The sequence below is a fragment of the Hylobates moloch genome, unplaced genomic scaffold, assembly GCF_009828535.3.
Source record: "Hylobates moloch isolate HMO894 unplaced genomic scaffold, HMol_V3 SCAFFOLD_14, whole genome shotgun sequence".
Taxonomy (NCBI): domain Eukaryota; kingdom Metazoa; phylum Chordata; class Mammalia; order Primates; family Hylobatidae; genus Hylobates; species Hylobates moloch.
In genome coordinates this window covers 63940576-63952892 of record NW_026652289.1, presented here as the reverse complement: position 1 = coordinate 63952892, position 12317 = coordinate 63940576, and the positions used below count along the sequence as shown (strand labels likewise).

The 12317-nt window shown below is 50.8% G+C and overlaps 1 protein-coding gene across 6 annotated transcripts in view; it reads left to right on the top strand.

Annotated features, from left to right (window-relative positions):
• The first annotated feature begins 605 nt into the window (after positions 1 to 605).
• The window catches only part of ANKDD1A (ankyrin repeat and death domain containing 1A), a 47479-nt gene continuing 35767 nt past the window's right edge, over positions 606 to 12317 (top strand). The window contains exons 1-3 of one of the 6 annotated variants that reach the window (XM_058427239.1): positions 7520 to 7579; positions 9444 to 9564; positions 11244 to 11347. In XM_058427239.1, the coding sequence (XP_058283222.1) occupies positions 11300 to 11347 (48 nt within the window). In that variant the 5' untranslated portion in view covers positions 7520 to 7579; positions 9444 to 9564; positions 11244 to 11299. Of the gene's footprint in view, positions 987 to 7242; positions 7580 to 9443; positions 9565 to 11243; positions 11348 to 12317 lie in introns of those variants that run through there. The other 5 variants (XM_032176181.2, XM_032176173.2, XM_032176176.2 and 2 more) reach the window with 5 other exon arrangements.

The following is a 12317-nucleotide window of genomic DNA, read 5'->3' as shown; positions in this document are numbered from 1 at the left end:
AACAGAAAACCAAATACCTCATGTTCTCACTTATAAGTGGAAGCTAAATGATGATAACTTATGGACACAAAGAAGGGAACAACAGACACTGGGGCCTACTAGAGGTGGAGGATGGGAGGAGGGAGAGAATCAGGAAATATCACTACTGGGTACTTGGCTTAGTACCTGGTGATGAAATAATCTGTACAACAAACCCCCATGACACAAGTTTACCTATGTAACAAACCTGCACATATAGCCCTGAACCTAAAACAAAAGTTAAAAAAAAAAAAAAAAAGAAGGCCGGGCGCGGTGGCTCACGCCTGTAATCCCAGCATTTTTGGAGGCCGAGGCAGGCGGATAACGAGGTCAGGAGATCGAGACCATCCTGGCTAACACGGTGAAACCCCGTCTCTACTGAAAATACAAAAAGAAATTAGCTGGGCATGGTGGCGGGCGCCGTAGTCCCAGCTACTCGGGAGGTTGAGGCAGGGGAATGGCGTGAACCCGGGAGGCGGAGCTTGCAGTGAGCCGAAATCGCGCCACTGCACTCCAGCCTGGACGACAGAGCGAGACTCCGTCTAAAAAAAAAAAAAAAAAGACCTTTAGAAGTTCATTTGGGTTAAATATTGCCCCCTTCCTGCAGCTTTTTAAAACGCGCATTCCTCTAACGGGAATCCGTAGTAATTCCCTACTTTCTTTGCGAAAGTTACTGCATCTTTTCCCTCATTAGAAAGGCCCGAGTATGTCTGGGAATTAAACTGCCACTCAACCCCACATTTACTTACATCTTTACCACCGCGTCTATTCCTCTCTCACCCCGCCCCCATGGCCCAAGTCTTTAGCCTGGCATTCACGTACCCTCACTGACAATCTTGGGAGAAGCCTCAGAAAATAGTACAGCAGAAAGCCCAGCGTGGAGGAGCCAGTTGGGAGACTCAGCATGTGGGCACTCTTCTTCTCTGCGCGGAGCCTCCTCTGTCATCGGCAGATCCAGCCCATCTCAGGTTAGACTACAGTCTGTAACCCCTAGCCTCTCCCTCGTTGCGCCCCTCTGGCCTCCATCACTATCGTGCCGGTCGTGGGGACAGATGGGAGGGAATTACGGTATTTACAGCTGCTCTTCGCCGACTCTTGCTCCCCCGCGTGTCGACAACCGAAACTGCAGCGAGGCCCAGAGGCCTCTGCCCACTCCCCTCGGAGTTCCGGGAGGACGCTAAGCGTGAGAAGCCAGGCTCAGGGAAACCGGGCGCGCATATGCTCCTAGTCCCTCTCACCTGGATCCTCTGCGTCAGGTTACATGCGTGCGCTATTTTTCCTTTTGTTTCTTTAAATTTTTTCTGTAGAGACGGTGAGTGTGTGTGTGTGTCGGGCGGGGGGTGAGAGGGTAGGTCTCACCATTTTGCCCAGGCCGGTCTCGAACTCCTGGGCTCAAGCGATCCACCTGCCTTAGCCTCCCAAAGTGCTGGGACTACAGGTGTGAGCCACCACGCCCAGCCTGTTTGCGCTGTTTTCTGAGGCTTTCCGCCAAATTGCTTTCTTTCCTGGCGAGAAAGTCACCCCCTAGAATTGGGGTGTCCCAGCGGACTGGCTGGGTGGTTGGATTGAAGGATGTCCTCCAACCTCACCTTCAGCTGTGGCCTGGCTGGGGCCCCAGCACATGGCTCAACACCATAGGAATCACCTGTTTCTCCTTTGGAGCGAGTCACACTTGGAGGCCATTCTCAACTCTCCACAGCTTGCTGTATGTCCCTGAGTGAAGTATTAACCTCTCTGAACCTCACGTGACTCCTCTGTACAGTGGAGCTTCCATATTCTAGCATTTGCCTTACAGAGTTGTCAATATGATTACATGGGATAGTATAGGTTGCAGGTGGAGAGCTGGAGGATAATCACCGCCACCACACTAGGGCACTCATTGTGTGCCTGGGCCTAGGCATTTTGAAATAACCCTATTAGAAAAGGATCATCCACAGATAAATAAATTGAAGGTCAGAGAGATTTAGTGATTGCATGGGGTCACACAGCAGAGCTAGGACTGAATTCAGAAAGACATGGATACACAAGTGCTGGGAGATGTGGGTGGAGTCTGAGGTCTATGAGTTTACAGCAGGTGTCCCCAACCCCCCGGGTGGGACCAGTATGGGTTTGTGGACTGTTAGGAACGGGGCTGCACAGCAGGAGGTGAGCAGCAGGCATTACTGTCTGAGCTCTGCCTCTTGTCAGAACAGCAGAGGCATTAGATTCTCATAGGAGCGTGAACCCTATTGTCCCCACATGCGACAGGTTGCTGCACTCCTTATGAGAATCTAATGCCTGATGATCTGAGGTGGAACAGTCTCATCCTGAAACCATTCCAATGGCCCCACCACAACCCATAGAAAAATTGTTTTCCAGGAAACCAGTCCCTGGTGGTAAAAAAATTGGAAACCGCTGATTTAGAGGGTACCTAGGCGCCTGAAAAATAACCTGGCCTTGCCTCCCTTTGGTTAATGCTTTCTTCCTCTAATGGATTATTCATCACCTCTCAATCCAATGCTCGAGGGGCCAGGGACCTAAAAGACCATCCAGGCCTATTTCCTTATGGAGAGAGGGAAGGGACTTGTCCAGTTCCACACTGGGCAGCGCAGATCTGGATTGGAGCTCAGGTCTCTTAGTCCTGTGCTCCTGCTGCTCCTTCCCCCACTGGGTGAGCAATTCTGCAGGGGGCTGCCACTCCTACCCACAATCAAACTGCCCACTTGGAGCACCTGTCCAGGAGCTGCCCACTGGCTACCCCTGACCCCACTTGGCTGGGACCTTCTGCCACTCCCTCCCTCCTCTCAAGCAGCTGATTGCTCTAAGCAGAGAGGAAACCAGTGCCATTCTGGCTCCCAAGTGCTGGTACAAGACCAGCAAATATTTACCACTCTTTTGTGTGTGTGTGTGTGGTGTGTGTGTGTATATTTTTTTCTTTTGTTAGAAAAGGGCTAGCACAATATATAACAAGTGATTCATGGTGGCGTCTTCTGGTAGATTGATTGTATTTTGTTCCTTATTTGTTTTTTTGTTTGTTTGTTTGTTTGAGGCAGAGTCTCACTCTGTCGCCCAGGCTGGAATGCAGTGGCCCAATCTCGGCTCACTGCAAGCTCCACCTTCCGGGTTCACGCCATTCTCCTGCCTCAGCCTCCTGAGTAGCTGGGACTACAGGCGCCCGCCACCATGCCCGGCTAATTTTTTATACATATATTTTTAGTAGAGATGGGGTTTCACCGTGTTAGCCAGGATGGTCTCGATCTCCTGACCTCGTGATCCGCCCACCTCGGCCTCCCAAAGTGCTGGGATTACAGACATGAGCCACCGCACCCGGCCCCTTCTTTGTATTTTAAAATTTCTTTAGTAATGAACAAACATTAATAAGACAAGAAATAAAAAGCTGTTTTAAAATTTCTCTTAAGCAAAAGGCCAACAATCATTTAAAAAATGAGTGGGATAAGAACAGATTGTTCTCAGGAATAAAAAAGAAAAGAAAACGGCTCTTAAACATAGAAACAGATAGATAACCAACTTTGCTTGTAATGATAGAAATGCAAACTAAGATTATAATGAATTACTATTTCTTACTTATCAGATTGGGAAAAATCCAAGTTTTACAGAATGTTCTCCTTGGAAACAGGCACCCTCATACATTGGTAATGGAAATGCAAAATATTTCTGGACCTTATGGAGGAGAATTTGGCAATAGCTAGCAAAGTTATATGTGCATTTACCCTTTGACCAAGCAATCCCATTTATAAGAATAGATCCCATAGATGTACTGGTAAAAATACCAATTGATGCATGCATAAGGTTGGTCATTGTAACTCTATTGTAATAATAAAAGTCTGGAAACAGCGCCAATGTCCATCAACAGGGAGTGGTTGAATAAGCCACCCAATGGAGGACTCTGAGGCTGTACAAAGGATGCAGGAAGATCTTGACAGACTACTGCGGAGAGATCTCTGTAGTAGATTGTTCCCAGAATAAAGCCAGAAGAATGTTCAGAACAGGCAAATCTATGGAGAAGGAAAGTAGATTTGTGGTTGCCTAGGGCTGTGTGTGGAGGGTTGGGGAGGGTAAACTGCAAGGGGGGGTGATAGCTAAAGCATATGGGCTTTCTTTTCTGGGGTGATGAAAATATTAAAATTTAGTGGTGATGGTTATACAACTCTGAACAATACTGTACTAAAAACCATTGAATTATACACTTAAATGGGTGAATTTTAAGGGGGAGGGCAAAGTGAGAAGATGGTATATAGTATGCTACTGCAGTAAAGGGAGAATATATGATTAAATTAAACAATATAGGGGTAAGCATCAACAACACAAATGTTATTTTGTCAGTCAGGATGCAGTGAGGGAAGCAGAATCATGTTGAGGTTATGGGTTAGGGCATTGGTCCCCAACCTTTTGGCACTAGGGTCCAGTTTTGTGGCAGACAATTTTTTTACAGGACTTGGTTTTTGGGGGGATGGTTTTGGGATAAAACTGTTCCCCCTCGGATGATCAGGCATTAGTTAAATTCTCATAAGAAGTGTGCAACCTAGGTCGGGCGTGGTGGCTCACGCCTGTAATCCCAGTACTTTGGGAGGCCGAGGCGGGTGGATCACTTGAGGTCAGGAGTTTGAGACCAGCCTTACCAACATGGTGAAACCCCATCTCTACTAAAAAAATACAAAATTAGCCGGGCATGGTGGCGCAAACCTATAATCCCAGCTACATGGGAGGCTGAGGCAAGAGAATTGCTTGAACCCGGGAGGCAGAGATTGCAGTGAGCCATTGCACTCCAGCCTGGGCAACAAGAGCAAAACTCCATCTCAAAAAAAAAAAAAGTGTGCAACCTAGATTCCTCACATGCACAGTTCACAATAGGGTTTCCCCTTCTATGAGAATCTAATGCCACCACTGATCTTTCAGGATGCGGAGCTCAGGTGATAATGCTCGCTCTCCTGCTGCTCACCTCCTGCTGTGTGGCCCAGTTCCTAACAGGCATGGACCAGTACTAGTCTGAAGCCTGGGGGTTGGGGACCCCTGGGATTAGGGATCTGTGATAGTAATTTGCCTTACACAGTTGCGGAAGGACCAGAAGGGGAGTTGGGGATCAGAGGAGTCCTTAGTCAGTCATCTGAGAAACCAAGTATGTCCAGCTGCTGAAATGGAACCACAAAGGAAAGCTCCTGGGGAGGTCTATGGGTGGTACTAATGCCCTGGGTCTGCAGCCAAGTCTGTGATGGCCTGGGGCCACTGTTGGTCAGCAGGCTCAGCAGCTGGGAAGAAAAGCTGAATGTGGAGTGAAGGAGAGTGAGAGCAGGCTGGAAGCCAGTGGTGCCCTCTTCATCCATCACCACAGCTGACTATGACAACCTTCAGAGACTTAACTTTGAAACATGTGAATACTTTACATAATTATAAAGCAAAATTAACATTTTTAAATATCTAAAAACCAAAAGCAAAACAAAATAAATAAACCATGCATGTTGAGTTGGTGGCATAACCACATAGAAGACTATTCCAAGTGACTAAAACAGTAACGTGACACTATGCCCCTAGTGGGATGTACACCTGACAAAAGCTTTACAAAAAACATTTAAACTGTTTTCAGGAATAATATCTTTGGCTAGACGTGGTGGCTCATGGCCGTAATCCAAGCACTTTGGGAGACCTAGGTGGGTAGATTCCCCTGAGGTCAGGAGTTCGAGGACAGCCTGGCCAACATGGTGAAACCCCCATCTCTACTAAAAATACAAAAATGAGCCACGTGTGGTGACACACACCTGTAGTCCCAGCTACTTGGGAGGCTGAGGCATGAGAATCGCTTGAACCTGGGAGGCAGAGGTTGCAGTGAGCTGAGATTATGCTACTGCACTCCAGGGAGGCAGAGGTTGCAGTGAGCCCAGATCATACCACTGTACTCCAGCTGGGCGAAAGAGTGAGACTCTGCCTCAGAAAAAAAAAAAAAGGAATCATATCGTTGATTATTATGTTGAAATTGTTATTTTGAGACCGTTTTGAGGGGTTGGCTCAGGGCTCATTAATTGTTAGCTGTTATCATTATGTTATTTTTCAGAGGCCATTCCAAATACCTCCTTCTTCAGGAAGCCTTCTTGAACTATATCCTAAGGACTAATGACTGAAAGATGCTCTTCCTCCTTTGATCCCCAAAGTAGTAACTACACCTATCATGGCTTTGCTGGCTTCTTGCCTTGGGATAGAGATGCCTGAGATCCCATTATCCCTAAATTCAAAGAAGCTGTAAATGCCTTTAAGGCAAAAAGGACATGGACATCCCCCAAGGGTCTGAAGTGCAACCCATTCTGGTGTATTTAATGTGTATCTTTTTGTTTCTATGTGTCTTTGCAAGTCTGTGTTATTTGATGTAAATGCATTTGTAATATTTTTATTGATATTGTCTCCTAGGTTTTATTTGGTTTGGTTATTTATTTTTTCTGCCTAACACTAGGTGTTTAAATCCATATTGCCACGAATACAGCGGGTCCCTTACTTTGAGTGCTGCACAGTTTATCCATCTGCTCTTACAAGAAAGGGCGCTTAGGTTGTCTCCAACTCCCAGCAACCACAGCAACACAGCAACCAGCATACTCCTACATGTCCCTTTATGGGCCTGCAAGAGAATTTCAGAGATCTATATCAAGGAGCTGGATTTTAGTGTTCTCCCGTAATTTCCCTCATTGCTGCCAGAATGTTTTCCAGACTGACAGCCACAGGCTACTCACGCCAGCTCGACAGCTCCATATTCTCCGCTGACATTTGGCTTATTCAGCTTTCTAATTTTTGCCAGTCTTAATGGGTGTAAGTGATATCTCATTGTTATCTTTCTGAACACTAATAAATCCGACCATCTCTTCATATGCTTGCAGACCTGCTGAGGTTGTGGTTCCTTAAACGCCAGCTCACATCTTCGGGGTTTGACTTTCTGCGCCAGAGGCGGCGGGCCCAAGACTCAGCCCTCCGCCCCAAGTCCCGAGAGGGGCGAGGAGGGTGAGCCTGCCAGATGCCTTGTGCGCATCTATCTCCAGGGCTGGGGAGGCTGGGCGAACTCCCGGGGAGGAGACTGAGTCAGGGGCACCTGCGGAACTCGGCGTGGCCCCGACCCGCCGGCCTCGGGCGCGGAGGCGTGGGCAGATTAAGAGAGCAGGAGGAGGGACCTGCATCCTGGTCCGGGACTGGGGTGGCCGCTGCAGCTGCGCTCCTAGCAGGCGGGGCGTGGGGTCTGGAGGAGCGACCGCCCCCTCCTCTCGGCTCCCCGGGCCCCGCCCCGGCGGACGCGCGCCTCGCGCCCGGGCACCAGCGCGCGCAGGGGCTGCGGAGCGGCAGGATGCAGGAGGAGCTGGCGTGGGCGACCGACGGCCGTGAGTCTGCCTGGAGGAGGGAGGGGGGCGGGCCGAGGCCTAGAGGACCCCCGCATCCGTTTGGGGAGTGCCAGGTGTGAGGTTGGCGCCCTCCGACCGGCCACCTCCGAGTTGGGCGTCTGTGTGGCTCCGAGCGGAATGGTTACCGGTCCGCGCACCGGGCCGAGGGGACCTTGCCAGTGCGTCTGGGACTCGGGGACGCCACCCGCCAGGTGAGCGGGGAGCAGCGGCTGAGAGGTCAGCTACAAATAATAAAGGTAATAGCGATCCTTGACTGCGTGCTGTACTTTGTGTGCCAGGCCTTGACCCAGGAGAGGCACGTCATTTGATCTTCGCTGAGGCCATATGGGTAGGACATTATGTTGTCTTCATTTCGCAGATGAGAAACTGAGGCACAGGGTGTTCAAATGAGTTGTTCAAGGTCATACAGCCATTGAGTGGTAGAAGTGCTGAAGGCCCCAGCTCACCCGGAATGCTGGGGCTGGATAGCGAGTGGAGACCGCATTGGATGGGGCACGCGCTCAGAGGAGAGGAGCCTGACTGGCCACAGGTGGGATGAGGGCACCTCCGAGCCTCCCTCAAGGAGTGCGCCCAGTGCCAGGGCCTCTAGGCCGGGCAGCAGCGTCTGTGTGGGCATCAGCTGGCCTGGGGCAGCTTTGGCTGCACTGTCTGGGAGAGGAGAGAGAAGGATTGTGTCCGTGTCTGCACTGTGAGTCCTTGATCCTGCAGCCCTGGCTGAATCCTGACAGCTGAATCCCGGGGCTCTCCCTCAAATGCGCATAGTGCAGCTCACTGGATTCCTTTGAGACCTATAGTGTCAAAAATGCTGGCACACTGCATCTACTCAGCTGAGGGATGTGTTGGGGGTGGGAATGCTCAATCAAGATTAGGTACATGGTTCTGCCTGGGGCAGAGGATCACTTGAGTGGGCCTGCGAAGAATGTGTAGCAATGGAGCATTGGACTGTGTGGCAGAGAATTGTGGGAGAATTCAGAGGACCCAGCATGGGCAAAGGCTCAGACAGCTCAGTGGGTATTGTATGTGGCCAGAAAGAGGGTGCCGGGTGGGAGGTGGATGGAAGAGATGAGACTGGACTTGATTTCATTCTAACTTAACCTTCTCTGGCCTGGCCCTATGCAGTGTCTGCTGGCTTCCCATTGGGACTCCTGGCTGTTTGCCAATACAAACCAGGCCAATCCCCCTAAGCTGCACATAAGATAGAGGGTGCCAGACAGGAAGGGACCTATACAGATCTCTTTCTTCACCCTCCCCCAGTTTTACAATGGAAGAAACAGACCTACAAGGGCGATGTGACTAGCCCAGGATCCTGCTGCTGGGAAGTGGCAGGGCAGGTACTAGAACCCAGGCCTCTGTAAGCTCACATCTGAAGTGGCAGCTCTCTTTGGCTACCAGAATTTGACCCTTTGCCTTGGAGGAATAATAGTGATGATGATGGTGATGGTGGTGGTGGTGGTGGTGGTGGTGGTGGTGGTGTGGTCATTATGTGCCAGACACTGTGCCAGGGGGTTTTCATATCTCATTTCTAATCATGGTATTAACCTTGTAGGGAAGCTCACACTCCCATTTTGCAGATGAGGAAACTACCTAACACAGCTAGGAAGTGGTTCAGCCAGAGTTGAACCCAGGACTGTGTGATTGCCCCCCCGGGGTAGCAACTCTGAGATCCACAAGTTGTATCCATGAGGCCCCAAAAAGCTCAAGATCCTCTTTCTCATCTGGAGAAGACTGTGTGGAATTTATCTAGAAAAACAAACTGCATGGCAGGCCTGTCTGTCACCTCAGTGCATCTTAGCCTTCCCTACAAAGACACTCGTCATCTATCCCTGGGTACACAAAGGGGCTGGGTTCAGACATTCATACTGGACCAAACATGCAGGCTGTGGGGTCACTTGCCCTGCAGTGACTATGCAAAGGGCCAGCAAATATTTGTCTCTGTGCTAGTATGTGTGAGCACTTTGGGAGAGGGGACAGGCATCTATTCGTCTGGGGATTGTTGGTGTCACTCATACAAGCAGAGATTTTTTTGTTTCTGTTTTCTTTTTTTTTTTTTTTAAGATGGAGTCTCGCTCTGTCACCAGGCTGGAGTGCAGTGGCGCGATCTCGGCTCACTGCAACCTCCACCTCCCAGGTTGAAGCAATTCTCCTGCCTCAGCCTCCCGAGTAGCTGGGACTACAGGTGTGTGCCACCATGCCCAACTAATTTTTGTATTTTTAGTAGAGACAGGGTTTCACCATGTTGTCGAGGATGGTCTTGATCTCCTGACCTCGTGATCCATCCACCTCGGCCTCCCAAAGAGCTGGGATTATAAGTGTGAGCCACTGCGCCCAGCCTGTTTTTGTTTTCTTTTTAGAGACAGGGTCTCACTCTGTTGCCCAGGCTGGAGTGCAGAGGTGCAATTATAGCTCATTGGCAGCCTCAAACTCCTGGGCTCAAGCAATCCTCTTGCCTTAGCCTCCTGAGTAGCCGGGACTACAGGCATGTGCCACCACACCTGGCTAATTTTTTTTTAAAACCTTTTTGTAGAGATGGAAGTTTTGCTTTTTAGCCCAGGCTGGTCTCGAACTCCTGGCTTCAAGCCATCCTCCTGCTTTTGCCTCCCAAAGTGCTGGGATTGCACGCATGAGCCACCATGCCTGGCTCAAAAGCAGTTTTGTGGGTTCCTCCTGTGCCCACCTTTGGGTCTGCTGTGAGCTGGGGGTGGATCAGGAAGAGTCAAGTGTGGCCAGGGCCTCCAAAATGCTTGGAGTCTAGCCATGGAGACTAGACATCCTCACAATCAAGAGCTGTCAGGATGACGGCAGCACGGGGCTCTGGTGGGGATCATCTGGCCCTGGGTCCTCCTGGCTCAGACACTAACCTGCAGTCTGACCCTGAGCCCACTGGTGTGTGTGACCGGGGTTGGCAGGGGGAGCTCTGAGGTTCTCTTTAATCTGAGACTGTGCTAAAGGTGCAGCAATGAGGATGAGAGGAGCACAGAGAAGAGAGAGACCACCGAGAAGGAAAATCAGGGTGGCCTCAGTGTGGGCAGGTGGAAGCTGGTTAGGATTTGGGCAAGAGGGGTTGGAAGAGGCTGGGCGCTGTGGCTCACGCCCATAATCCCAGCACTTTGGGAGGCCGAGGCAGGTGGATCACTTGGGGTCAGGAGTTGAGGACCAGCCTGGCCAACCTGGTGAAACCCTGTCTCTACCAAATATACAAAAATTAACCAGGTGTGGTGACACATGCTTGTAATCCCAGCTACTGAGGAGGCTGAGGTGGGAGAATTGCTTGAACCTGGGAGGGAGGCGGAGGTTGCAGTGAGACAAGATCATGCCACTGCACTCCAGCCTGGGCAACAGAGGGGTTGGAAGAAGGGGTTGAGGAGCAAGGAGATGGAAGGTACAGGAGTGGGGTAAACATGCCTCTGGCCTCACCCGGCGCTGGCACGCAGTAGGTGGCTCAGTAAATCCTGGCTGTTTTCTACACTAGACTGAGCCGTGGAAAAGGTGGTTACTGACTCCAGAGGGAGTTAATTTCATTTCCTTCCCCAAGAGCAGCTCTTGGGAGGGTACATGAAACTTGGATAATGGGGCACACATTTAGGTTGCTGCAAATGGCTTCGCCCTGCTCTTCCATCTTCGGGGTTTCACCACATCCTGGTTGCGTGGCTGTGGGGTGAGTTAATGAGGAAGAGCAGCCTGTCTGGGGAGGACCCTGACCTTGAGAGGGAGGAGGGCTGTGCCACTCTGCCCCCATTCCTAGCTGAAAGACCCCTGCCCCAGAAATGTTCAGGAGTGGGAATGGGTTGTTTACCTCTCCTGTCTGCAGTGTGGGGGATCCTCCCCCTCATCCTGCACCCCATTTTCTCCCCTCAGTGCTTCCTCTGGAGAGGCAGCTCCACGAGGCCGCCCGCCAGAACAACGTCGGCAGGATGCAGGAGCTGATTGGGAGGAGGGTTAACACCAGGGCCAGAAACCACGTGCGTAATGGGCTTCTCTGAATCGGGGCACCTGGGATAGTGTCGTGATAATGCCAGCACACAGGCGGAACAGTTTATCTGAGCTACAGGCAGGTGCACTTGCGTGTGTAAACTTGGAAGGAGGCTCAGGCTCTGTCCTCACGGCCTGCATTGTCTCGAGGAATCTGAGGCTTAGAGTGGTTGGGCCCCCACCCAAGGTAAGGGTCAGGATGCCAAGCCAGGCTTGGGCAATTCCAGAGGTCAAACTCTTAACTTCTGGGACCCATCTGAGAGGTTAGAGCCAGGAGGGCCAGGGTCAAAGGTCAGCAGCCAGAAGCTGGCAGATGGGCAAAAGAGGAGGACAGACATTATACAAAGCATCCCACAAACAATTCATTCCCTCTGTGATAAGTTGTCATAACAAGCGTGTGCAGGAGGGTCGGCTTTTTTTCTTTCTTTTTTTTTTTTTGAGACAGGACCTCATATCACTCAGGCTGGAGCGCAGTGGAGCAATCACAGCTCACTGTAGCCTTGACCTTCCTGGGCCCTGTTGATCCTCCCATCTCAACCTCCTGAGTAGCTGAGACTACAGGCGTGCACCACCATGCCAGGCTAATTTTTGTATTTTTTCCTAGAGATAGGGGTCTTGCTATGTTGCCCAGGCTGGTCTCAAACTCCTGGACTCAAGCTATCCTCCCACCTCAGCCTCCCAAAGTGCTGGGATTACAGGCATGGGCCACCTCACCCTGCCGGAAGTGGCATTTTTGGGGAGCCAGGAGAAGGACAGTATTCCAGGCAGAGGGAACAGTATGGGCAGAAGCCCTGAGGAAGGAAGGAGCAGCTGGGCTCCAGAGAGGGGATGTGACTTGCCTGAGACCACAGAGAAAACTAGTGCTTCCTTTCATTGTCACCTCATAAGCTGAAAACTACAGAAGGGAGAAGTGGGCACAGGGGCCACAGGCCAGCTTCCCCCAGGCCTACTTGGATAACA